General features: G+C 50.1%; 1 protein-coding gene across 2 annotated transcripts in view; it reads left to right on the forward strand.

The window, feature by feature from the left end:
• Positions 1-15,468: 15,468 nt before the first annotated feature.
• The window catches only part of Tbc1d14 (TBC1 domain family member 14), a 110,892-nt gene continuing 99,485 nt past the window's right edge, over positions 15,469-26,875 (forward strand). For both annotated transcript variants that reach the window (XM_029556486.1, XM_029556487.1), the window contains exon 1: positions 15,469-16,207. In XM_029556486.1, the coding sequence (XP_029412346.1) occupies positions 15,486-16,207 (722 nt within the window). In that variant the 5' untranslated portion in view covers positions 15,469-15,485. The remainder of the gene's footprint in view (positions 16,208-26,875) is intronic.

Below are 26,875 nucleotides of genomic sequence, written 5' to 3' on the forward strand. Positions count from 1 at the left end.
CCATGCTTGTAAAAACTGTGAGGAAGATTCTAGTTGAAAGCTCTGCTGTGAGTCTGGCGCTGCTCCTTGCAGTGAGCTGTGGTGGTGGTGGTAGTCCCTCTGCCTGCCTGGTGCTGCCCTTGGCTCTGTCTGCCAAGGTTGTGACTGCCAGCTCTCCAGAAATTCTTGCCCCCCCCCCCCCGGACTCAATTTTGAGAACCAATAAAAAAAACCCAGATTCCAAGCATTGTGTCCTAAAAATGGGAACTCCGGTCTCCATGGTGAAGAAGGTAACACTCTTAACAAAAAGGAGATGTTAAGGATCCAGGGAAGGGTTCTGAGCCCTGAGACCAAAGAGAAACTCCTTAGAATTAATGCTGCACCATGGGTCTCTGCTGTAGACATGGTCAGAGCCAGCTGAGTCCGACTTTGCTGCTACTGCAACCATGCCATGCCTGGGGCCAGGGCTGTAGGAGGCAGGATGGTGCTGGACAGGACCTGGGGACAGTGGAACAGAACTGTGACACTGAGGCTGAGTGGCCTCACCGCCCAGCCCTGTTTCTTCCCCTGCAAGAGGTGAGGCCCTGTGTGAGCTTGACAGGTTGTGGGAACTGGCCGCTGTTTAACAGGGGTCAGGGGATAGCACAGTGCTGAGATGACTCCAGGTAAAGACAGGTGTGATGGGACTTATTCATCCAGTTTATGAATTGATGTTGTTCACACAGGAGTCGGGGCAGGGGATGTGTGTTTGGGAGATGTGTCTTTAGAAGGGTCAAGGGTCCTGGCAGGGCAGAAGGCCTCTGGCTGTTTGAGCTTACCACCACCCATCATCTGACTCTGGACTGATTTTCCTCTGAAGTCGAGGGTTGGCCTAATGCCCTGTGAGGGTTCTGCCAACCCTGGCAACCCAGGTAAAGAGTCTCCGGGGGCTTCATCTGGTTGGACTGCCATTTTCCTTATGAGGTCATGTTCACAACTGCTGAGTGCCACATCTGTCTGTCCCAGGAGCCCCAAGGGCAGGAGTTGTGGGCTGTGGTCACTCAGGTGTTCCAGATGCATAACAGGTGCTCAGGGATGGTTTCTATGGATACTGGACATCCTGAGGCATTCCTACTCCTCTAGAGAGAGATGCTAAATCGGGTACATAGAGGGCATCCCTGGAAGGGTCTCTTCCCCACTGTGCCTGATTGGCTAGCACTGTCTGTTTTGTTAGGTGTGGGTCGGGCTGCTAGAAATGGACAGAGTGGGGCAGTTTCCTCTAACATCTGTCCCTCTTTTCATTTACTCAGACCTGTTCCATCCTCACAACAGTGTGAGAGGAGGAGCTATGTGCTCCACAGATGAAGGTGGGGAGAGTTGGGGAGGCTCCTGGGTCCCTGAGGAGTCAGCCAGCCAGGGCCTCTGAGGTGCTGCTGATTCCTGCCCACAAGTGAGGGGTTCACAGCCATCAAACAAACCATAGGCTGGGGCAGTCCTTCTGGAAGCCTCTGGTAGAGCCTATGGGGGAGGGTGTGGGATGGCTTCTCTGGGGTAGTTCTGCTGAAGTTCCAAGGAGGGCTGACGCCTTGACAGGGTGGTTTTCTCTGTATCTGGGAGCTGAGATGTTGGATTTTGAGTGGTGAAGTGACTGTATGTGGCCTCACAGCTAAATCCTATTCACTGCTTTTAATTTTTTCAGACTCACGTTATGATGAGGCTTTATCTAGACCACTTCTGGTCACTGATGACAAAAGGTAAGACATGGGTCAAACCTTAGGAAGGGGGAGTGAAGGTGAGATCCCACTGTCAGGGCAGCAGGCTGGTAAAGGTGAGGGACAGAGACAGAGGGCGTCCCAATGCAAACCTGTGCACCAAAAGTGTTTTTTGACTCAGGACACAGAATGACCATCCCTTGTCACCTTAGGGTTTCAACACCCTAAGACTTAGCATTAAGGCTGGGAGGTGGGGAGTCACAAGGAACCCTGTGCAAGCTGACCTGCTGAGCCAATGTATTAAGATGGGAGTTGGAACAGAGGCAAATCTCTGCTTTCGTCAGTGTTAAAACCAGCTGTGAGGGCACAGAGGGATGTGATGGAGATCTGGCATTGTTCTCACTTAAAACCACCAGCAACTTTAAGCACTCAGTGTATCAAACACTGAGGGCCCTAGGAGCCTCACAGTCCTGCATTTCACTAAGAAGCTTTCTTTTTAAACCCCCACCCTCCTGCCATCATAACAAATGGGGGGCTAGGAGTGTTCAAAGCCACGTTTCAGGGAGGAACCACAAGCCAGAGCTTTTGCCAAGGCTCCTCAGTAACCTGTGGGTAGCATGGGGCAACTAAAATGTAGGGTCTGAGTTGCACAGCCTGGCAGGCACCTTGATCCATGGTCCCCACTCCCAGGGGCGGCTGGTGCTGTTAGGTTTGTTAGGCTGACAGCCTGTTGGAGCAGGCATTTTCCTGCACTTACTACAGGCACAGTACTTATCTTGCTTAGCTCAAGGCTTTGGTGGGAAGGGCTAAGAGCTTTACTCATGGCCTCAGTGACTGTGTGAGACACAAGCATTCCTATGTGAAACAGAACATACACGCTGTGGGTAAGTGTAAAAGTAACAAAACATGTACAGACCCAAGACACTCAGGTGTGGTCACTCAGTTGTTTTTGGGCCCCCCACCCCTGCATATACACTGAGCTACACTCCAGCCCTTCCTGCCCTCTTTACTTCTATGGACAGTGTGCATTTTATACCCTTTGAGTATACATTGGTCTTGTAAGCACTTCCTTTGTGCTGTAGGAAGTAAAGAATTTTGAGGGGCTGGAGAGATGGCTCAGTGGTTAAGAGAATTGGCTGCTCTCCCACAGGACCTGGGTTCAGTTCCCAGCACCCACATGGTGGCTAACAATTGTCCTTAACTCCAGTTCCAGGGGACCTGACACCCTCTTCTGGCCTCCACAGGCATTGCACAATAAGTGCACTTACATGCAAGTAAAACACATACACATAAAAAATAAAGATAATAATAATTGGGGCTAGAGAGATGGCTTAGTAGTTAAGAACACTGACTGCTCTTCCAGAGGACCTGGGTTTGATTCCCAACACCCACACGGCAGCTATGAACCGTCCTTAACTCCAGTTCCAGGGGAATCTGAAGCCCTCTTCTGATCTCCGCGGCATTGCACGACACAGGTGCACTCACATACATGCAGGCAATACACTCACATAAAATAAAAATAATAAAATATTAAAAAATAAAGATATTAAAATAAGAATTTTGAAAACATTTAAGAACATTTGGAATATAATACAGGGGGTATAACCATCACTGCAAATAATTAACACTTTATTTTTTTTTGGTCTTTTTGAGACAGGGCCGCCCTCTAGCCCCAGTTGGCCTGAACTCACAGAGATTCACCTGCCTCTGCCTCCCAAGTGCTGGGATTAAAGGTGTGCGCCACCACACCTGGCTTTTTAACACTTATTTGTATTAGGAGTTAAGTCCTCTCTCTACTAGCTGTTCTGAGAAGTGCAATTAAACCAGAAGTGGGGGTGCACTCCTGCAGTTCTAGCACATGAGCGGTAGAGGCAGGAGGATCAGGAGTTCAAAGTCATCTTCCTCTAGGTGCCAGCGTTGAGGCCAGCCTGCTCTAAGGACTTGTAGCCAAGATGTGAATGTCCCACTGCACGTTTCCAGGTGTTTGCTTGGGCAGTTGGGCAGGGAGATTACTCCTCCAGCTTGTCTGCTGGTGGTTCAGGTCGACAGTGCGCTGTAGTCAGCCTCTGGGGTTCCTTTTTTTTTCCCCCCTCTTTTAAGGTCTCACTATATAACCCTGCCTGGTACTCCCTATGTAGACCAGGCTGGCCTCCAAGAGCTCTGCCTGGCTCTGCTTCCAGAGTGCTGAGATTAAAGGCTGGCTAACATGCCTGCCTGGGGTTTCTTTGTTGCTAATTCCTAGGAGTATGAGCACCCTTGGGGTTCCTAGGGTAAACCTAAAGCACCTGAGTCTCCTTGCTGACTCTAATATCCAGTTCTCTAGTTTGCCAGGCACAGGAAAGATGAGTAAACAGCCAGCTCATAAAGCCTACATTCTAGAAATTCGGTGAGAAAGAAAGGCCTGGTAGGTAGGAGGCATCCTACAGAGAACCTTATTCAGGACCTTGTTTTTCAGTTACAGCGGACTTCTACCTTCTGAATCGGATTTGATCATAGACTGTATCTCTGGAGTTTTTACAACGTTGAAGGAAAAAAAATGCACACATATAAAAGCAGTTCCTATACTAGTTTGCACATCACACAGCTTTTAGAACACACTGATGAACCCTGTATCTCACCTTCAGAGGCTGCGACCTAACGGGCTGCGGCGCTGCCTGGGCTTCGGAAAACTAAGTGCAGACAAAAGTTCGGGAACTGCAGCACTAGGGGCTCAGTGCGACGAGGGGGGCTCAGAAAAGCCCGTTTTACAGCGGAATAGGCAAAGGCTGGACAGGGGAGTGCCCGGGCGCCATTCCGAGGCCAAACATCCCCGCCCTGAGCTCAGGTGTCCCCTACTCATCTTTCATGGGGTGGTTGGGCCGGGCTAAGGCTCCTGCACCTGCTGGGCTGGGGCGCCTCATCGATGCGCTCCGCCGCTCGGCTCCTCAGGCCTGGTTCAGCCTCGCGTGCCTCTTCCCCCTCCCGCGGCTTCCCACTTTCAAGATGGCCGCGGGCGGAGCCGACCAGGTAAGGGGCCTCTTGTCGGCCGACCGTGGCGCTGGTGTGGACAGGGTGACTCTCAAGGTTTCCCTCGCAGTTCTACTTGGGCCTAGGGACAGAAACAGGCCAGGGACGCCCGCTACCGAGGCCGGGGCAGACGCAGGGGCGGGCCGGAGGAGGGGCAGCGGAGGCGCCTGCGGGGGGCATCGGTCCTGGCGGAAGAGGGAGGGCTGGAGGGGGCGTGGCCAGGGAATGTGCAGGCAGGGCGCGCCGGGCGTGGCTAGAGAGGGGGCGTGGCTAGAGGGCGCGGGGGCGTGGACAGGCACCTGCAGCCTAGTCTGGCGGGGGGGGCCTGGCTAGGGAGCACCGGACCTAGCTCCGCGTCTGCAGGCTTGGGACGAGAAGGGGGCGTGGCGATACGGCGGAGGCCTGGGGGCGAGGGGGCGTGGCTAGTGAGCGCGGGGTGTGGCGATGCTCTGGGGCACTGGACTTGGGGCGGGGCCGCTGCTCTTAGCCTGCAGGCTGCTGGGGCGCACCTGCCGCTGCCCGATGTCCTTGCGTCCGCGTCTTCGCCCAGCAAGTTGAGGGTCCCGCGGGGCCTCGACTACGGGTCCCGGGCCCCAGGATGGCGTCGGAGCCGCGGTAGCTCGGGTCCTCCGGCGTCGGGTAGCTCGGGTCTCCGGCGGGGGTGCCGGGCCGCGAGGTCGGGGGGGCAGGGGCGGGCGCGGGCCGCTGCCACCTGCTGCGGCTCTGGCCGGGGCGTGGCGACCCTGGGGCTGGGCGGCCGGGCTGCCGGGCTCCCCGTGGGTGGCAGGTGTGCAGTGCGGGCGAGGGTCGGGTCGGGGCAGCGCGCGCCGCAGACCTGTCGTGACGAGCGTCTTCTCCGGAACTTGTGAAAAGTTTTCCCCTCAGCGGCGGGGCTCCGGCGCGCTAGACTGTGGACCGCGCACGACTCCACTGTGCGCGTCCATCTCGCCGCGCCTCGGACCCTGTCCTGCCCGGCCTCCGTCCTCCCCAGACCCCCATCCCGTCTTGAATCTCCTGATCTAAGCCCCCTCCCTCAGACCCCCTGTCCCTTGGCTGCATGCCTACCAGGTAGAGCCTCTGATCCCCAGCGTCCCCCGCCTATCCCGGAACCCTTACTGTTCTCAGGCCCCGAGTCCCGGGGCTGTGGGGCCCCTTCCTTAGCGCTCCATGCCCTTCCTTCCTCGCCTCTCATCTCCCACCCTGGCAGCAGACCCCTCCTTTCTCCTCAGCCTCAGTGGGTTGGTAGCTGGGGGAACAACCTGACCTCTGCCCTCCCACACCTTAAAGGAGCTGCTAGCCTTGTAGGGCCTTGGTCACTCTGGGGGTGCTGGCCCCCATGCTAGGGGTCAGGCCCCCAAAGATACCCCCCTTGCAGTGGGCATCTCAGAGACACCCCTTGACCAAGCCCAGTGAAACCACTAAACTGCTTCTGTTTTTTTTTTTTTTTTTTTTTTTTGAGTCAGAGTCTCCCTGTAGCCCCAGCTGGCCTGGAACTCACTATGTAGAGAGACTGGCCTGGATCTCAGAGAGATCTGCCTGTCTCCAGAGGGCTGGGGTTAAAGGGGTGCACCAGTACACCTGCCTCTGCTTCCGTCTTAAAGTGGCATAGAGCAGACCCGTATCTCTCAGGTGGGATTTCAAGCTTTGCTCTGGAGGTTTCTGTATGTATTACTGCTGTTTGTCCCTCCCACAGACCCCGGCTAGCCCTGATTATTTCCTGTAGGCTGGCTGAGGAGGGAGTCCCCTCTGGGGTTTGGGGACAGCAGGCATCTCCTCTTCCCAGGGCTCTCAACTGCAGGAGCCTAGCACCTTGTTGGTTGTCTTGGTGGAGGCTGTGGAGGGTGGCCACTGTGTGTTGTAGGAGTCTTGGAAGACTTTCTGTGCCAGGGCTAACCCAAGTGTCAGGTTTGGGTGTGACTTCTCCCCTCCTCCAGCTCTTTCATGTGCTTAGCTGACTGTGTGATCCCTTAAGTTTCTCAGTGCTGTGATCCCAATGAGACCCAGCTGAGAGGGGATCCTAGCCTACCTGGTGCTCAGGGTTGTTGGGTCCACTCCCGGAAGCACCGAGAGAAGATGGGGTGAGTGAGGCAGACTGGGATGCAGGTGACACCTAGCACAGAACCAGGCTGTGCTCACCTTGTATCCTCTGGTCCCAGTAGGCCTGGTGTGTACCTTTTTTGTTGTTTAGCAGTTTGCCTGCACTCAGTTGGACTTGATTTATTTTTTGAGACAGGATCTTCCTGTAGTCCCAGATGGTCTGGAACTCACTATGTAGACCAGGCTGGCCTTGATCTTACAGAGATCAACCTGCCGACTGCTGGGGCTAAAGGCATGGGCAACAGTGCCCACCTTGACTCCTTCTCGTGCAACAGTTTTGTAGTCTGCCCCTAGCCCATATCCTTACATTCAGCCGCTCATTTTGTCCCTGCATATCCCATGTCTCCTTAGGGCCTTCAGTCAGCCCTGACTCCTGTTAAGCAGAGGGTGAGTCCCTACCTCTCCCTCCTCTTGCTTCCTCTCCTCCACCCGGACTGAGTTCCTCTCTGTGTAGGCACCTCTAAAAGTGAGGACCTAGTTTCAGGGAGGGTTTTAGAGTCTGGCTACCTCTGGGTCAGAGTTCCTGAACCACAAGTCCCCAGCCTCAGCACTGGGCATATTTGAGACCTTGGAGAGGGTTTGTTGTGAAGGTAGATGTTAATACATGAAAATTTTAGAATTTGAGCATGTATTGTCTCCTGACATATGTTTTAGGACTGGATGAAAAGGAAGTTTCTTGGCCCAGGATATTGAGATTATTATTTGAGGGAAGGCCTGTAGGAGTTTGGTTATTTTGGCTAATCATTTCATTTTATACCTGGGGAAGTTGAGGCCTAGAGTTGAGTCAGTGCCACATAGCAGGTGTGAAAAGAGAGGTTAGAGGCAGGAAGAAGCCACGAGGCCAGGCCCTGTGTACACAGAGTGGCTATTTCTAGGCTTGCTTATGCAAAGGTGTTGCTACAATGGGGCTGAATTGGCTGTCCCTCTCTGTGCTCAGAAGAATGACACTAATTGGTATCTTCTAAGGTTCTAAAGGCTTTATGTGGATTTCTTCCCTTAATCTTGTCAGTTGCCTGATGAGTATAGTATTGCCTCCATTTTACTACAGTGAAACGGAGGCACATAAAGTTAAACTAATGCAAGGTTACATCCTGGCAAACGGAAAAACTGAGATTTGAATTCAGGCAGCTTACTCCAGAGTCTGCAGGCTTTTCCTTCTGTTTATTTTAAAAATGTTTTTTAAAATTACATTTCCCTTTCTCCCTTACTGTGTGTGTGTGTGTGTGTGTGTGTGTGTGTGTGGAGAGAGAGAGAGAGAGAGAGAGAGAGAGAGAGAGATCAGAAGACAACTTGAAGGAGTTGGTTCTCTCCTGCCACCTTGTGAGTCCTAGGGATTGAGTTTAAGTTGCCAGGCTTGGTGGCAAGTGCCCTAAAAACTGTTAAAAAGATTTATTTTTGTGTCTGCATCATGAGAAACCTCATGTAACACAATGCATGTGTTGTGGTCGAGGACAACTTTATGAAGCTGGTCCCCTTTCTACCTTTACATGGGTTTTAGGAATTAAACTCAAGTTGCTGGGCTCATGCAGCAAACACCTTTACCCTCTGAGACCTCTCTAGCCCTGTTTTCTTCTTTATTTATCTTTATGTGTATGAGTGTTATGCCTGCTTGTATGTAATTGCACCTGTGTCAGGCAGTGCCTGCTACAGAGAATGGAAGAGGGTATCCGATCCCCTGGAACTGGAGTTATGGATGGTTGTTAGCCAGCATGTGGGTTCTGGGAATTGAACTCGGGTCTTCTGCAAGAACAACCAATGCTCTTAACTGCTGAGCCATCTCTCTAGCCCCCTCTGGCCCTGTTTTGAAAACTTTTCTGCTGGGGCTGGAGAGATGGCTCAGTGGTTAAGAACACTGGCTGTTCTTGCAGAAGACTAGGGTTCGAATCCCAGCACCCACATGGCAGCTAACAGCTGTCTGTAACTCCAGTTCCAGGGGATCTGACGGCCTCTTCTGTCCTCTGTGGGCATTGTACGACATGGGTGCACCTACCTACATGCAGACAATATACGCATACACATGAAATAAAAATAATAAAATGTTTAAAAAAAACTTTTCTGCTGAAATCTAGCATACATGCAAAACTTATAAAAGTTGCTAAGTGTTCAAGTTTATTGTTATCACAGAGTTTAGGGCCTGTATTCTTTATTCTTTATTCTTTTTTTTTTTTAATCTTTTTGAGACAGGGTCTCTCTGCAGCCCAGGCTGGCCTGGAACTCACAGAGATCCGCCCGCCTCTGCCTCCCAAGTGCTGGGACTAAAGGCATGCGCCACCACACCTGGCTTAGGGCCTGTATCATTATTGTTATTTTAAAAAACATTTTACTTATTATTTTCATGTATATGTGTATATTGCCTGCATGTAGGTAAGTGCATCCATGTAGTACAATGCCCCCAAAGGACAGAAGAGGCCATTGGATCCCCTGGAACTGGAGTGATGGACAGTTGTCAGCTGCCATGTGGGTGCTGGGACTCGAACCCGGGTCTTCTGCAAGAACAGCCAGTGTTCTTAACCACTGAGCCATCTCTCCAGCCCAGGGCCTGTATTCTTAAGTACTCCAGTGAGCCACATATGGAGCTTTGATGTCAAACCTGGTCTGAAGCCAGTTTCCCTTGCTGTGTAACTTTGAGCAAGTTACTTTGCTTCTCTGGGTCTGTCTCTTCAGTGTACTTGGCAGACTCGTGATGAGATCACACGGCTCCTGGCTTGTACGACACATGGTAAGTTCTCAAGGAGTGATTTATCAAGAATTGAATATTATAGATTGTGTTGCCTTTGTGAGGTGGTCTGGATATGTTCCTAGTCTGTCAGCACTTCATGGGTGCTTGCGGGGGCCAGAGTCTGGGAAGTGAATGTAGCTGAGACATTGTGGAGGTGGGAGAACTTCTTATAGTCTGTCCTTCAGGTGTCCACTTGGGCCTGCATTAGTTAGTCAGATGTTGGCTCCTTAAGGCTTTGAAGAACCTTTGGGGACTCTCAACAATATGATGTCAGTTTTGGCCTGATGGTGCTGGAATGTGAATGGCAAAAACAGTTTACGCAGCATGAAGTAAGTTCAGGGGCCTGGAAGTGGCCATGTGCCCTCAAGAGTTCTAGGAAATTGTTTTAGGAATGGTTTGCCCTAAGTAATAACCCATTTGAAAATAAAGCACTTTCATCATTGACCCTTCCATTCTGCACGTGGCAGTGGAAAGAATGAGCCCTGTTCCAGGGGGCTGTTCCACTTGGAGTAGATCCAGGTCAGCCCAGCAGAGCCCTTTCTTATCCCTGGCCTTTACTTAAATCTCTCTTGATGCTGGTGGAAGCTACTAGGTGGATGTAAAGGCTGAGTGCAGTGCCTGATAGGCCCTGTGCTCCTGGGAGAATGCTGTGGCACACCAGAGACCCAGGACTGTTCTGGTCCGTCCTTCCTACCATAGTCAGGACTTGAATTCAAGAGAGACTTGCCCCCTGGAGGTGCCTGTAGAGCCCTCTACAGCACAGGGGAGTTCACAAAAGAGATACCACATGCATCTGGGTTTCCTTGGCATTAAACCTCATTCCGAGGCTCCCCTGGGCTAACCACTTCTAAACATCTTGTGCTCTGGGTGGTGGTGCAGCCTGGTGGAGCCACTACTTCTGTGGGGAGGTTGAAGGTCTCACCACAACCCTACTGGGAAACATAGGGGATCCACATTTCTGGAGAACGATGTGGGTGCTGGAGACAGAAGACTGGGGTGGGTCCTGGCCCTGGAGACCTAGGCAGATCACTTAACTCAGCCAGGTCATAGCCTTCCGGTGGTGGCGAGGACACTGCCATTTCTCATGTGATGGGGATTAGAGGAGTGTCTGATGTTTGCATTTGGCCTTCACTATCCGCAGAGCTTCGAAGGGGCCTGAGTCGCAAATGTGGGCCGTAGAATCACTTAGTTGCTCACAGTAGAGACCTCAGTTCTGCTTTTGTGCAGCTGCCCTGTGGGGTGTTCTCTGGGTTGTTCCAGAGCCTTGAGCATTTTCCTCTTTGCCTCCTGCAAAGCTGGGTGTTGGAGCAGGCACATGAAACTCACATGGTCTTGCTCTGAGGAATAAAAACAGCCTTTCTTTTATCCCTGCCTCACATCTGTGTGTTTCTCTCTTGTCCAGGAAGTGGTGCCTAATCACCATTTGCCCTGCATTTTGGGCCTCCCCTGGCAGTGTGCTGGGTAAGCTGAGGGCTGTTCCTTCCTCCCTGGCTGGAGTCAGCTGGTGTCTGAGACAGCCCAGGCCAGGGCGGCTGCGGGGAGATTGTGTTGTTGGGACTTAGCTGTGCAGACTTTAGAAGGCAAATGGTAGAGGATGCATTTTCTTGCCTTCTGGTTGTCTGCCGTGGACAGCGCTTCTCACCTCAGCTTGTGGTGCCAGGTATCCACTACTCAGTTGCTGGTGTCGGGTGTCCGCATGGGTTGCCAGGGACTCAGTGGGATTTTCCTCCTGTATTGCTGCTTTGAGTGCTGCCCTTGTTTCTGGAGCACAACCCAACTTTCAGCTGGATGTGCATGGAAGGGACCATCCCTGAGATCTGTCCACTTGGGAACCTAGTTGTTGGTAATTAATTCAGCAACTCTTTTGAGCCCTTAATCCATGCTAGGCTTTTGGCCAAGCACTGGCATCTTGAAATGAGTGGAGCTTTGCCTGCCTGAAACCTGGAATCCGGTGGGGAGAAAGACATGAGGTGTGGCCAGAAGAGCCTAGAAAGCTCTTCAGCTTCCCGAAGAAGTAGGGGAGGTACAGAGGACGTGGCCTTTGAAAGTGCTGGTAAAGTAGCTCCACACATTGCTGGAGCCTGGAGGCCCCTGCTGACCTCCCTTGGGAGCCCCCTGCTCTCTCCTGAGGTCCAGTGGGGTGGGTGTTGAGAGTGAGGAGGCAGTTAGGGTGGGGGAGGCCTGCTTAGTGTGGAGAACTTGGGCTTAGTCTGTTTAGAAAGCGTGTGACTTGGAGGCAGGCGGCCTGCTTCTGGCCAGCTTCCAGGGTTCACCCCACAGCCTTGTCTCAAAAGCATGTGCCTTGTTTGTGCAACCTCCTTATGGAGCAGGAGGCCTGGAGTATGGACCCTGGCTTTATGGCACTGGTGGCATCAGATGGAAGGGCCTGAGGACGGGTGGCCTTGGCCCTTTGCAGAGTTTCCTTCTACAGCATGTTGCAAGCTGGAGCCCTTTTCCCTCTTTTGGCTTATTTCCCCGAAGATGGACACTGTGTTCCTGCGGTTAAAGGAACCGGCAGGGGCCTCAGAGTTCATCTCACTTCTCCCTGGAAGAGGCCCTAGGGCTGCTCCTGGCCTCCACAGCAGAGGGGAGGAGGACAGAGGGAGCACCGCAGCTCTGGATGCTCATCCCTGCCTCCTTCCCCCATGTGTGGCTAGGTTTAGAGGAGTCCTTCGAATGCCAGGAATAGAATGCTGTTGTCTGAGTTAGGTGGTGTCTCACCATAGGCAGCAAGCAGTAGACACTTCGTTGTGTTTGTTTGCCCAGGCACCACTTTCCCGTCAACTCTAGAGCAGAATCCTTTCTTTTCTTTTCTTTTCTTTTCTTTTCTTTTCTTTTCTTTTCTTTTCTTTTCTTTCTTTCTTCCTTCCTTTCTTTCTTTCTTTCCTTTCTCTCTCTCTCTCTCTCTCTCTCTTTTTTTTTTGAAGGCAGGGTCTCCCTGTAGCCTTAGCTGGCCTGGAACTTACTATGTAGACCAGGCTGGCCTCTCACAGAGATCTACCTGTCTCTGCCTCAGAGTGCTGGGGTTAGAGCAGAATTTCTTGTAACAGTTTAACTTCAGTTTTTGCAAGCACTTTTAAATTTGTATACATTTGAATCTACTTGTATCTTTTTGTGATTTTTATTTCTTTTTTATTTTTTCTTCTTTTTAAGATAGGGTCTTCCTATAGCCCCAGCTGGCCTGGAACTTGCTATGTAGACTAGGCTGGCCTTGAACTCACAGTTGCCTCTGCCTCCCGAGTGCTAGGGTTAAAGGCATGTGCGCCATATCTGGCCATGGTTCTTGTTTCTTAACAAGACAACTGAGGGGTTTTCCCAGAGCAGCAGCGATGGGGTGTGGTATTGTTGAGGGGCACATGACTGCTGGACTGAGGGTGACTGTCACGGCAGTGTGAGCTATGAAACAGAATGTGTCCATACCCACTGAAGTGATGTCCAGAGCCTTCTTGAGAATGAACCAAGTTCTCATTTATTTATTATTTTTATTTTATGTGTGTGTGTGTGTGTGTGTGTGTGTGTGTGTATTACCTGCATGTATGTAAGCACAGCTGTGTCGTGCAGTGCCCGTGGATGTCAGAAGAGGATGTCAGATCCCTTGGAACTAGAGTTAAAACTGACAGTTTTTAGCTGTCATATGGGTACTGGGAACTGAACCTAGGTCCTTTGCAAGAGCAGCCAGTGCTCTTAACCACTGAGCCATCTCTCCAGCCCTGTTTCTGTAACTCTTAATTCTGTGATTTATTTTGGCGTGATACACTGTGACTCAGGCTTCCAAGAAACATGGAAGATGGATTAGCACAAGTCTGGAGTTAGGTGGTCCTTGCTCACTGGTCATGGTTCACGTTTTATGTAGTTCAGTCTGTTCCTGAACTCTGCCTTTCGATTTATCCCTCCAAGTTTCTGTTCTCTCCCTGGTGCACTCACTGACTGGCTCCTTCAGCTTCTGGGAAGGAGGGAGATTATTCCCCTTCCCTTTTCTGCTTTTAATCAATTGGCTTCTGCTGTGCTGACTTGGGGGGACTGGCTTCCTGAGGGCTGCAGGAGGCCCTGGCAGAAGCTGAGCTAACTCCTACCTGGTGGGCTGCCAGTTGTGTCTTCTGTGCCTCAGAGCTATCAGCTACTTCTTGTTTGCTGATGGCAGCTGTGCCCCGAGGCCAGTACCCATTCATTGCTTTCCTTGGTCCATTCTCCCAAGGCCACCTGCAATGGAGCTGGGGTTACAATCCCAGTGGCTAGAGCTCAGCCTCTCTGTGTCTTCCAGGTCAGGTTACAGTGCTCTGGCTGATCGCTTTAGTTTTGATATTGTAAGGGAAAATAAGAGGAAACCTTTCCCAGGCTAGGGTTGGCAGGGTGCTGGGGGCTGTGTCCTTCAGGCTAGAATTTTCTCCAGGTTTATGCTGGCCCCTTTGGCCAGAGCATTTTGTTTTTGTTTGTTTGTTTATTTATTTATTTATTTATGGTCTTTTTGAGATAGGGTCTCCCTGAAGCCCTATCTAGCCTGAAACTTACTACTAAACCAGGCTGGCCTTGAACTCACAGAGATCCACCTGCCTTTGCCTCCTGAGTGCTGGGATCAAAGGCATGGGCTACCATGCCCGGCTTGTCCAGAGCACTTTGAACATGGCTTCTTCTTTTTTTTTTTTTTTTTTTTAAATCTGTGTTTGGGTGTTTTGCCTGAATGTATTTAAGTGCACCTGTGTCGTGCAGTGCCCGTGGAGGCCAGAAGACGGAGTTGGATCCCCTGGAACTGGAGCCGTAGATGGTTGCTAGCCTCTGTGTGAGTGCTGGGAACTGAACCCAGGTCCTCTGCAAGAGCAGCCAATGCTCTTAATCACTGAGCCATCTCTCCAGGTGTGTGTGGAACCAGGGTTTTAGATTCTCAAGTCTTGGCTTTTATTATACTGTTATTTGCCTTCATTTAACCAACTACCTGTCCTAGGATTTATGAGTCTATAGCAAGCCATTTTAAATTTCATGGCATTCAGGAAAACAAGGACAGTGACAGGCAGGGAATAAGCTCTCAGTGCCCCTTTCAGGGAGGTGCTCCCATTGACCTAATTTCCTTCCACTGAGTCCTACCTTCTAAAGGCTCTGCCACCTTCAAGTTGCACAACAGTCTGGGGACCAGGCCTTCAACAAGTGGGCCTTGGGTGGGGAGCATATAAGATTTAATCTATAGTATAATTCCACAAGAAAACTACCTTCCTGCCTGGCACAGACCTTGTGCTTCCATTGCTGGCCTGAATGTCAGAGATGTGACTGGTGGGGTAAGGTAACTGATAAAAATGATTGTTTTCCCTAGAAAGATAGTCTGTTTGACTTATCTTTCTAGTTTATGTCGTGAGAGTGTGCTAAGTGTCGGCTCTGTCCTCTATCAGAGCTTGAGTATGTAGACTTTTGGGGGGTTTCTTTTTTGACATAGGGTCTCACCCAGGCTGATTTCAAAGTTTCATAATCCTCCTGCCTCAGTCTCTTGAGTGCTGGTGTTACAAGTGTGTGTCACTGCCGGTGCCAGCCAGCCAAGATGGATAGTACCTGAAAGGGGGCGTGAGGATTGAAAGAAAAAACAAGAGACAGAGAAAAGATCCTTGGGAGGACTGTCAGTAGAGACCGCAGCCCCGGTTTATTCCAGCTCCGCCTTTTTATACAGTAGAACATCAGCGATCGCCACCGTTTGCTTAGCTCAATTAGCTTCAACAGCTGTTTTCCCACCTGTATCTGAGGGTCAAGGAGCGGTCAGATACGTGTTGTGAACTCCACCATTTAACCATCTTCCCTAAATTATAAACACATTCCTCCTGATTTGGCAGATTAGGTACTGGTGTGCAAAACACAAACTCTAAGTAAACAAGCAAGCCTGCCACAGCTCAATGTAAGCTTACATAAGGTGTCAAATGTTTTGAGCTGTGCATCTGAGGGGTGGCCGCTTTGGAGTCCCTGTGCACCTTCTAAATGTCTGTGTCTTTATTTCTCTAGTTTCTTCTTGGACCAAAATGACTGATGGAAACCTTGCCACCTCTACAAATGGAGTAGCCTCGACGGGCATTTTGGATGTCCGACCAGGAAACTGCCTTCAGAACCTGCAGCAGTTGAGTATCAAAGCACCCAGATCCCATTCAGCACCTGAATATGGGCCCACACTGAAACTTGGTGCTTTGGAAGATCGACACAGCCTTCAGTCAGTGGACTCGGGCATTCCTACCCTGGAGATTGGCAACCCAGAGCCTGTCCCCTGCAGTGTGGTCCATGTAAAGAGAAAACAGTCTGAGTCAGAGATCATCCCTGAGCGGGCCTTCCAGAGTGCATGCCCCCTGCCATCCTGTGCGCCCCAGGTTCCCACCAGCACTGACAGGGAGCAAGTTGTGCGGAAGTCCTCCACGTTTCCCCGGACAGGCTATGACTCGGTGAAGCTCTACAGCCCTACCTCCAAAGCACTGAGCCGCAGCGACAATGTCTCTGTCTGTAGTGTGTCTAGCCTCAGCACAGAGCTGTCCACTACACTGTCTGTTAGCAATGAGGACATCTTGGACCTCATGGTCACGAGCAGTTCCAGTGCCATTGTGACCCTGGAGAATGATGATGACCCACAGTTCATTGATGTCACCCTGAGCTCTATCAAGGAAACCAGTGACTTACACCAGCAGAGTTGTGTTGATGAAACTGAGGAGGGGAAAAAATTGAAAATATTGGGACCATTCAGTAACTTCTTTACAAGGTAACGCTGTCTTCACGTCTAGAAGAACCAGGGTGCCAGGTTCAGAGCAGTTGCCTTCTTTCTTTTTCACTCTGATATGTGTAGCGCGTCTCTTGCACATTGTGTCATACTCCCCGTGGAGTTGTGTGGGGCCAGGTCCAGCCTCTATGATCCAGCTGCTGATCCAGCTGCTGCTCTGTGTCCTTGGCTCCCTGGCATGCCACCTCCTGTGGCTGCAGGTGAGGTGGTTGTGACCTTTCTCTGTCAGCCTTAGGCTGTGAAGGGCTGTAATTCACTCATGACTTCAGTTTCCTGGGCAGGCAGAGGGTGCTGTGGGGACTGGCATCACCTTTAGCAACTCGGTTTCTAACACTCTTTCTAGCAGCAGAGCCCAAGATTGGCCTGTCCCGGTGCCTGGGTTGCTTCCTGTGTGATCTTTTCATTGTGTTGTGGCCTGGCCCTGCTGTTGAGGTATGTGCCCTACAGCCACATGCATTCCCACTGTGTTAGGCCTGTGATGGGCACTCTGTCCTCTGGTGCCTTCTTGCCCAGGTACCCAGCAAGCCCGCTAGGGTTTGTGTGCAACCCCTGAAGCCCTTGGGGACGGTTGCTCCAGCTTCTACCTCTCATTTGTGTTCTTGTGCTTCTTGTTTGTGAGACAGGGTCTCCCTCTTTGGCTAGCCTGGAACTCCCTATGTAGAGCAGGCTATCCTGGAACTCAACAGAGATTCGCCTATGTTCTCATGCTTTTGTTGAGCAAAAGTCTCTTGTTCTAGGCAGATCATATGGTACTCAGTGCTACTCTGGGTCATGATGGAGGGTGGACTTAGAGCCCGGGAGTGAGAATGTTTCTACTAGTCAGTTACATAAGCTGTGGGATACTCAGCATAGGGTGTGAGTGCTGTGGATGCTATGTACAGAGTGTAATCTGCTTTATAGTTACTACTTGGGACTTCTGGGCTGCAGGCTGGGTCATTGGGAGCATGTGGTCCATGTTTCTAGCAAGCACACGTCGGACTTTGCAGTAGTAGGTGGAATGTGCTGGCTAGAGTCTAGCAGAGACATCTGTGACTGGATACATACAGTAACTTGCCATGACTCAGTGCTTAGCAGGCCATTTGCCTGTGTCTAAGACCAACCAGTGGCCTGTGGTTTTCTGGGGACACCTGTTTTCTTGATGTGCAACCGATGGGTATCCTCACTACTCTAGTAGCATCTTAGTTGCACAACTTGGTATTCAGCAGGTGCCTGTAGGTGCCCGGGGAGCCCCTGCATGTCAGACTCCTTCTGACGTGCTTGACGCAGCTCCAGTGTGGCTGTCATCTGTGTGACTGGGCAGTTCCTGTTATTCAGAGGGCTGTTTTTAGTTTCCCTGTTCATGAACACCGTAGTCTACTGTGACTCCTTGGATGCATCTCAGAGGGAATGAGCCTGCCTGGGAGACTGGTGTTCACAGTCACCTGGGATTCTTAGCAAACCTGGGAACTCTTGTTTAAAATAGGGGTACCTAAAAGTAGTGTAGTGGGGAAAGCTTGGTTACAGGTCAGCAGACTGCACCCACATCCTAGCTTGTGACGGTGGGCACCACTTCCCCCAGAATGCACTGAGAAGAGCACAGGCTGCCCTGCTGTGTGCTGCCTCCTGTGTTGTCCTCAGGCATTTACCCTCTCAGCTCCTCCTCCTGGGAGGTAGGGTAGGAGCCCCTTTTGTGGTTGTGGGATTAAGTGGGTTGCCATTGGTTTTGGGGTTTGTTTTTGGTCTTTTTGAGATCTCCCAGTAGCCTCAGCTGGCCTGGAACTCACTATGTAGGTCAGGCTGGCCTCAAACTCATAGAGATCCGCCTGCCTCTGCCTCTCGAATACTAGGATTTTTTTCCTTTTATTTTTTAAAAAAGATTTATTTTTATTTTATGTGTGAGTGTCTGCATGTTTATATGTGCAGCGCCCATGGAGGTCAGAAGAGAGTGTTGGATCCCCTGGGACTGGAGTTACAAACAGTTGTGAGTGGCCATGTGGATGCTGGGAACTGAACCCAGGTCCTCTGCAAGAGCAGCCAGTGCTCTTAACCCCGGAGCCATCTCTCTAGCTCCGAGTTGCTATTTTCTGAAAGTCCTCAGGTGACCACAGAAAGAGATCTCTCTGTTGTGGTCTTTGCTTCCTGTCTTTATCCTTGTTTGATGGCTCTGACGTTGTTCTTGGGGGCCACACTGAAGCATCTTTGGGAAAGCAGGTAGACTATAACTGTGGCTCTCTCCCTCCCCTCGAGGGCTGTTGGCCACCGATCCACGAGAACAAAGGGAGCAGAAGTGACAATTGGGTTCTGGATGGCCAGTGAGCACGATGGAAAAAGACTTTCCGGGGAGGCAGGTTCAGTGAGACAGCTCCATTTGTTCAGTGGGGGTCAGGGAAAATACAGTGTGGCGGCAGCAGCCAAAGCTTCAGCTGGTAGGTGCTCATAGTATGCTTTATTTACATGTGGTAGGAGGAGCCTATCATCTGACTATAGGGCAATGACTAATTATCATATAGAAAAAAACCTGGGGGCAGTTTTATTGCAGGTAACTATGCCAAAGGTCATGTTCCAAATAAGGTCAGGCATCCGTGCTTGGTGGCACTTTCCAGGTAAGTCAGGCAGAGAGCAGGAGTCCCCCCGCTGAGAAAGGGAGTCCTTCCATATAGGCCAAGCCCCTTAGAGCTATCCGGACATGGAGGACTATAACCTTAGCAGCAGGGTCCCCCAACATATAACAACAACCAAGGCAAAGTCAGTCATACTGTCAGAGTCTAATGGTTCTCCCCCCAACCCCACCCTAGAATCTCAAGGTTTTAGAGAAGACTTTTAGCCTAGAGTTACTTTGAGCTTTGAGCGACAGGATTAGTGGAAAACCTAAATATTTCACAGGCAAGTAAGTGTAGTCACAGAGAATGTTCAGGAACCCAGCCCAGAGCTTGGCCCCCAGAGGTGCTCAGAGGAGTGTGGACTGAACAGTGTCTCTGCTGGACTGGCCAGGGCTAGAGCTGGTCCTTTGGGGTGCCAGCCCGGGCCACACCATCCTGTTTTATCGCTGGGCCTCTTGCCCACCTGGCTCCTGCCCTCTACAACTTCAGTGAGTTTGTCCCTGGGATGTAGAAAGTTGTGCGTGGGGTACTGTCGGGGCCTGGTCTAGGAGAACATGACTGGAGTCAGAGGAAGTGATGGAAAAGGTCAGAGAAGCTTTTGAGCCTGACGACTTGTTGGGGTGCCTACGAGACAGGAGGAGCACGGCAGGGTGGCCACACGGACCACGGCAGCTGCAGGTCTGCCATCTTGTTCTTCACTTGCTGTTACAGGGGTCCCAAGACTCCACCCTGAGCTGTAGATTTCTCGTTCTCCCAGACAGTGTAGCCTTGTGGGTATCCCTGGGAGGGTGGGCGGTGCAGCTGGCAGCGACTGGTTCAAGGCTCATAGGCTAGGTTCACTATCAGTTCTCTGTGTGACCTTGGGCAGGTTACCTCTCTGAATTTTCATGGAAGAGGAACTGCTCAAGGGAGATTAAATGAATGCGTTATCTAACTGCCTGGCTCTCTGTAAGTAGTAGTTCCCTATGATTTGAACATAAGATATTTTATTTCCTAAAGCTTTTGCTAGTTCTTGACCCCATATATTGTACATGCAGCACTTGAACTCATTGCCCAGTAACTCAGAGCAGGATTTCTGTGCCAGACCCTGTTGACATTTTGAAATGGACACTTCCTTATGGGCAGCCATCCTGAGTATTGCAGCACCCCTGACGTCTGCCCACTGGATACTGGCACCATTCCCCAATTGTGAAGACCCAGAGTTCCACTAGACAGCGCCAAATGCCCTGGGGCAGAGGGTAGAGTGGGAACCACTAGCCTTTCCCAGCATGGCTGGGGTCAGAGGAAGTGATGGAAAAGGTCAGAGAGCTTTTGACCCTGACTACTTGTTGGGGTGCCTACGAGACAGGAGGAGGAGCTGGGCTAACAGGTTGCAACTTTTGGTACTTAGTTGCTTCCCAGAAGGACATTTACTAATGTAATTTGAGCAGAATCCTCATCTTCTGTAGGAGAGGCCATGTGAAGGGATCCCACAGGCCAGTGTGGCGGAGCGTAGACAGCAAAGGGAGAGGAGCTCGGTGACATGCTGGTGTTGCAGTTCTTTCTTCAGGAGATGGGATTGGTTTCTGTAATGCCAAGGGTTTAACCTGCTAATCCTCACTGGTTTGGAAGGTAATAATTAGTTTTGCTGACATATCTTCTTTAATATGGCCTTTTAGAGGAGGCCTTTTAATGTAGCTCTTAGAGGAAGCAGTCAGAGGGTCCTTTGCAGAAGAGATGTTTAATGCCCATTTGAAAGACAGGGAGGACCTTTCGAAAGGAAGGTGTGGGATCAGAGACAGTGTGTGGATAGCCAGTGTGTGGGACACCTCGCTGTGCTTAAAGAACTGGAATGATGGATTTTCCAGTCTGCTTCCTGACCTGGCAGAGAGCCCTTTGGGGGCACAGTCTGTCTTGTTAGCCCTGCTTTAGTTGTAATTCAGAGACAGAGTGGGAAGAGTGTGGACGTTTGAGAATTGGGGCTGGAGAGCCTTAGCTCCTAAAGTTGCCTAGCCTCTGTGGTCCTTAGTGTGTACTCGGGTGACCTGGGCTGATTGTTCCCCTTGTACGGAGTTAATGTGAAAGGGGTCGAGCTATAACCTAATGGTAGAGCACTTGCCTAGTAGGTGCAGGGCCCTGGGTTCAGAAAAACAAAAACCAGCCAAGCCGAAAGCTAATGTGAGAGTTAAATGAGGCTGTAAAACTGAATCTCCAGGCAGAGTATGCGCAGTGCGCAATGCTGTTGTTGGGGTTTCATATGAGATTTCAGTGTTCTGTTGATTTTTTACTTATTTTTATTTATTTATTTTTAATGTGTATGAGTGTATTGTCTGCATGTATGTGAGTGCACCCGTGTCGTGCAATGCCACGGAGGTCAGAGGTCTTCGGATTCCCCTGGAACTGGAGTTAAGGACGGTCCGTAGCTGCCATGTGGGTGCTGGGAATCGAACCCGGGTCCTCTGTAAGAGCAGCCAGTGCTCTTAACCGCTGAGCCATCTCTCTAGCCCCCAGTGTTTTTTTTTTCTAATTCTAAAAATTTTTTTTTTTTTTTTTTTGGTCGTTTTGAGATAGGGTTTCCCTATAGCCCCAGCTGGTCTGGAACTCTGTGTAGACCAGGCTGGCCTCACACTCACAGAGATCCACCTGTCTCTCTCGAGTGCTGGGACTAAAGGTGTGCGCCACCACGCCTGGCTTTTTAAAAATTCTAATATGTAAAGGTGTTTGCAACTTCCAGCTTAAAAATGAGTCTTCAGATAGATAGGATAGACTGTGCTCAGCCAGAATTTAGTTCCTGTGTGGTCCTGGACATTGGGGTTTTTGTCTTGGTCAGGTGACTACCAGGCACGGGAAGGAGGAGACCGCTGCTGCTGTGTTTTAAGGAGGTGAGATAGCTTAAGAAGAGGCGAGTTTACCAAAGGTGGCTGCACCTGTAAGACACTGTAACGCCCTCAGCCAGCCTTTCAGCGGGTGGGCCTGCTGCTGTTCTTTGCTTCACATGGCTGCTTTTTTCAGGCTGCCCAGCCAGGGGAGGTGGTGTGAGCTGGTGTGAGCTGGGCTGGGGCTGCTGGTTTGTCCTTCGGACTGCTCTCCTTCCACTGTGCTTTTCTGGACATATTAGCTGCAGAGCCACGGTCTGCTCCTGGTCTCTCCCAGCTAGGGTTTCAGATGTGAATGAGGGCCATTCGGTCTTCTCTTTGAGGGAGGTTTGAGGCAGAAGCGAGGTGGAGGCTGTTTTTCCTCCTCCATTTGGCAGCTCTCTGCTGCCTAGCAGTGTTGTAGAGGTAGAAGGTCTTTTTGTGGTCTTGGTGGGGCCCATTTTCAGCTTCATGGTTGTTGAGAGCCGTTGAGATGCAGGAGGAGCCTGTGTTCCCTTCTGGAGCAGCTGTGATGACTTCTTGCTATGTTCTTGAGTTCAGCAGCTCCAGTGGCAGCTCCCATGGGGCAGCTCCTCAGATGCATCAGCTCTGTGATGCCAGTGACCCATTCCTAGGGGCCCAGGGGTCTAGCTCAGAGCCAGCTCCTTCATTTGATTTTGAAGTCATCTAACGCCTTCTGTTAAATTCATTTCTGCTTTCAAAGGCCGAGAGTGGTTTCTGTATCCTGTGCTGGGAACTGGGTGATTTAGGAACATACTGGTAATTCTCCTTAGATGTGAAGAATCCGAGGCTGTGCCAACGGGGCAATTCGCTTGCCAAGGAATTCAAAGATGATAGGGCTTGGGTCAGCCTTCGGGTTCATGGTCTTCAAAACGGAACAAGTTCACACTTGAAGGGCTGCTGGGTTAGGTGAGAGGGGTGGACCTGGATGTGGATTAGGCACATGTCAGGGTAGTAATGTCAATTCTGTGTTTCATGATGCTTGGCTCTTGTTTTCTGCTGCTTGGAGCATTTTAGAATTAGTACCAGTGAGATGGGATGCAATCCCTGATTTACAACTATGACTCTTCTACAAAATCTGTTTGCTAGCATTCTGTCTGTGACCTGGCTTTAAGGATGTGTCAGAATACCTGCTGTGTACCCGACCTGCTCCTGCTGTGGTGTGCATGTACCTTTGCATTGTTGTGAAAATGAAAGGGGCCACCTGGTTAGGGTTTTGAGCTCCAAGAGCCAGGCAGAAGGGAAGCAAGATTCCAAGATGAGAAGGCTGTTCGGAGGCCCCTGTGTAAATCTCTGCAGTGAGAAGAGGTGAGAAGAGAGATGTGACTGGGCAGCAGACCTCCGGGAGTCTGGAAAGAATTAGTGGGGGCTGAGTTGCCAGCTGCCTTTGGAGGCGTTTTCTCCCCATTCAGGGGCTGAGATGGTATTTCCTAGTCAGGAGGATCAACATGTACAAAGTCCTAGGAGCAAGGACAACCCTGTCTGTCTGGATAAGGGCCAAAGCCTGAGAACTCTGGACAGAGCTGGGGTAAGAGGCCAGAGGGGGCAGACTCAGGCTACATTGAGACGGGAAAGCACAGCACATGTGGCCAGGTGTGGTGCCATCAAGGTCTCAGCAGGGAGCTATTTTGGGGAAAAGAAGTTAAGCTTATTAACTACTGAAGGAGGGTCTGAGATAGCTGTTCCCTTTGTGAGGCAGTGACTGCCCAGATCCACTGAACGTGTGTGTGTGTGTGTGTGTGTGTGTGTGTGTGTGCAGAGGTTAGCCCTGTTGTGTTTCTGTCAGGTAGTGGAGGCTGCTCATGAGCCACTGGGGTGAGTAGATGGAGAATGCCTTTCCCAACTCCAACTCCCAGTTACAGCATCTGAACATGTGAGGAAAGGCTGGTGTCAGTTCTGTGTCATGAAGTCATGAGGCCTGCCAGCTAGGCTGTTGGTCTTCCCAGCCAGCTAGCTCCATGGAAGGGAAGAGAAGACCATGGTAGAGCCTCCTAGATGTGTGGGAGAGCATCAGTAGTAGCATGCAAGGAACCAGTATTCCTCAGTAAAGGTCTTTCGGGGGAGTGGGGTCTCCATCATTCAGAGCGCAGTCCTTTGTTTTTATCGAAGTGTTTTCACAGGCACGCACTTCATCTCTTTCCCCTGATCTTGTTTTGATTCCTACCCCAAGGGTTTAATTTCTTCAGCTGTGAATTCTTGCACCAGGTAAATTTTTAACAGCTCAGCCCTATGATAATGAATGCCTGCACTTGTTTTCCAACTGTGGTTTTACATAGTTCAACTCCTAGCAAGCACTGGGCATGCAAGCTTGGCCGAAAGATGCTTCAGGAGGCCATCAGCCTGTGCTGGGGATGTGTTGCAGGCCGCATGGAAAGCCTGTCCGGGGATGGCTGTGCTCGGAACAGTAGGCCCTCTAAGGACCTGTTCTCCTGGGCTTTGTTTTCTTTTGCAGCAAATCAGCTTCATATTGATTTATTTACAGAGTGACCACTATGCACCATTGTCAGATAGCTTTTCTTTCTTTTTTTAATATGCTGATCATTTGCCACGTGCCAAGGCACTGTTCTAAGCGTTTGGGATTCATTTGTGAATGCAACAGAAACCCCTGTCCTCTAAGCTCGTGTTCTAGTGGAGGAAGCAGATGGACACTGGTGGATCATAGAGGAGAGAAGGCAAGGACTGGGAATTGACCATTTGGTAGCAAGGTTGTCACTGGTCTAAATGAGCTGTGTAGTGGGGTGGTGCCGGAGCAAGTGTGGATGGGGATGAAGTGAGAATGGGAGAGAGGAAGGAGGAGCATGGCTGTTCAGTGAGTTGCTCCAAAGTTCAGAAAGAAATGGAGGGGTAGCTGGAAGAAGAAGTGATGTGAGATTGTTTCCTTTTCTAAGACTGGAGAGAGAAATAGAGATGGTGGGTACTTACTGCCAAGCCTGACATCCTGATCCCCAGGACTCACGTGGTAGAAAGGGAGAATTGACACCTGCAAGTGGTCCTCTGACCTCCACATGTGTGCCGTGGCATGTGCACGTGTGAGAGCACACACGCACCCCCATGTACGCATGCACATATGTACATAAATGAAAACATTGGAGAAATAAGTTTTTGTTTGTTATTGAGAATGACGTAGTAAAAGCACAAGAATTAAACATAGCAGAGGGGAGAGAATCACCAGCGCACCACCCTGCTGTCTGTAGGACTAGACAGAGTCAAGGGGAGAATTGGCTTCTGCTGAGGAGAGCCCTATGGGCAGTAGGTGCCAGTGCTGGCACATGGATGTGGGGAGCGCTGTGGCACAGGCCAGTGCTTGCTTCCGTGCCTGTAGATGGCATTATTTCTGTGCTGCTTCTTGCTTTCTGTGTGCATCCATGAGCATGTAGATTTTTATTTCATTTTGTGATGCTGGGGTTGGAACCTAGGGCCTCTTGCTAGGCAGGCATCCTACCACTTGCATGCCCTTGATGGAATTTTTAATTGCAACATATTTACTTTTGAAAGAAAATAGACATTTATTTTGAGACGGGTTCCCCTGTGTAACCTTGCCAGGCCTGGAACTTGCTGTTGTAGATACATAGCTCAGTTTGGCTGATCTCACAGAGATCCTCCTGCCTCTGCTCATGAGTGCCGGGATTAACATGTGCCACCGTGCCTGGTAGACTTTACTTTTTAGAGCAGTGTTAGGTTCATAGCAACATTAAGCAGAAACTAGACTTCCTCTCTATCTCTATTCTCCTCCCACAGCCTCTCCCTCCTTCAACATTCTGCACTGAGCAGGATGTGCTTTGTAATGATGAACCTTTATGACATATCATTATCCCTGAAATACCTTACCCCTTCCCCCAGTTTACCTTAGGATCTCCTTCCAGGTATAAATCTGTGTGGATTGAAAGAAATGTATAAGGATATGTGTTCACAACCAAACTATCACAGAGTGGTGTCCCTGCCCTCCAGGTCCTCTCTGTGCCACCTTTACCTTCCCTCCCCTAGCTTCTGGCTGCCACTGATCTTTCCACTGTCTTCCTAGTTTAGTCTTCTTCACAGTGTCATGTAGGTGAATTCATACTTTATGTTGTTTTCCACACTGGCTTCTTTCTCCTAGTAATACGCCCATCTTTTACTTGGGTCACTTGGTTTCTCGATTCTTTGTTTTTTGAGTTCTTTATATATTCTGGATGTTAAACCTCTGTCAGATGTGTCACTGGTGAAGATTTTTTCCCATTCTGTGGGTTTTCTCTTCACTTTGTTTTTTTTTTTTTTGGTCTTTTTGAGACAGTGTCTCCCTGTAGCCCCCAGCTGACCTGGAACTTGCTATGTAAACCAGGTTGGCCTCGAACTCACAGAGATCTGCCTGCCTCTGCCTCCCGAGTGCTGGGATTAAAGGCGTGCACCACCACGCCCTGCTGGAGTTGACTTTTGTGCAAGGTGAAAGGTAAGGATCTAGTTTCATTCTTCTACAGGTGGAGATCCAGTTTTGCCAGCACCATTTGTTGAAGGTGCTGTTTTTCCTCCATTGTGTGTGCTTGGCATCTTTGTCAAATATCAGGTGGCTGAAATTGCATGTACTCAGGTTTGGATCTTACGTTCCATTGGTCTATGTGTCTTTTTTTTTTTTTTTTTGCACTGGTACCATGCTGTTTTTATGACTATGGCTCTGTAGTACACTTTGAGATCTGGTATAGTAATCCCCCCAGCGTTGCTCTTTGTGCTCAGGGTTGCTTTGGCTATCCAGGGTCTTTTATGCCTCCATATGAATTTAAGCATGCATTTTTCTAATTCTGTGAAGTACATCACGGGGATTTTGATTGGGATTGCATTGAATCTACATGTTGTTTTTGGTAGGATGGTCATTTTAACAATATTAATTCTTCCAATCCATGAACATGGCAGGCCCTTCCATCTCCTGGTGTCTTCCTCAATCTCTTTAGCAATTTAAAATTTTCGTTGTAGAGATCTTTGGTGTCTTTAGTCAGATTTATTTCAAGATATTTTAATTTTTTTGCAACAATTGTGAATGGGAGCATTCCCCTGTATTCTTTCTCCAATTGCTTGTTATTGATATATAGAAAGGCTACTGATTTTTGAAGATTAATTTTATAATCTGCCACTTTACTGAAAGTGATAATCAGTTCTAGGAGTTAGTGCATGGAATTTTTGGTGTCCCTTAGATATAATATCATATCATCTGCAAAAAGGGATAATTTGAGCTCTTCTTTTCCAAT

Source organism: Nannospalax galili, unplaced genomic scaffold (genome assembly GCF_000622305.1).
Source record: "Nannospalax galili isolate Female #2095 unplaced genomic scaffold, S.galili_v1.0 scaffold2927, whole genome shotgun sequence".
Classification (NCBI taxonomy): domain Eukaryota; kingdom Metazoa; phylum Chordata; class Mammalia; order Rodentia; family Spalacidae; genus Nannospalax; species Nannospalax galili.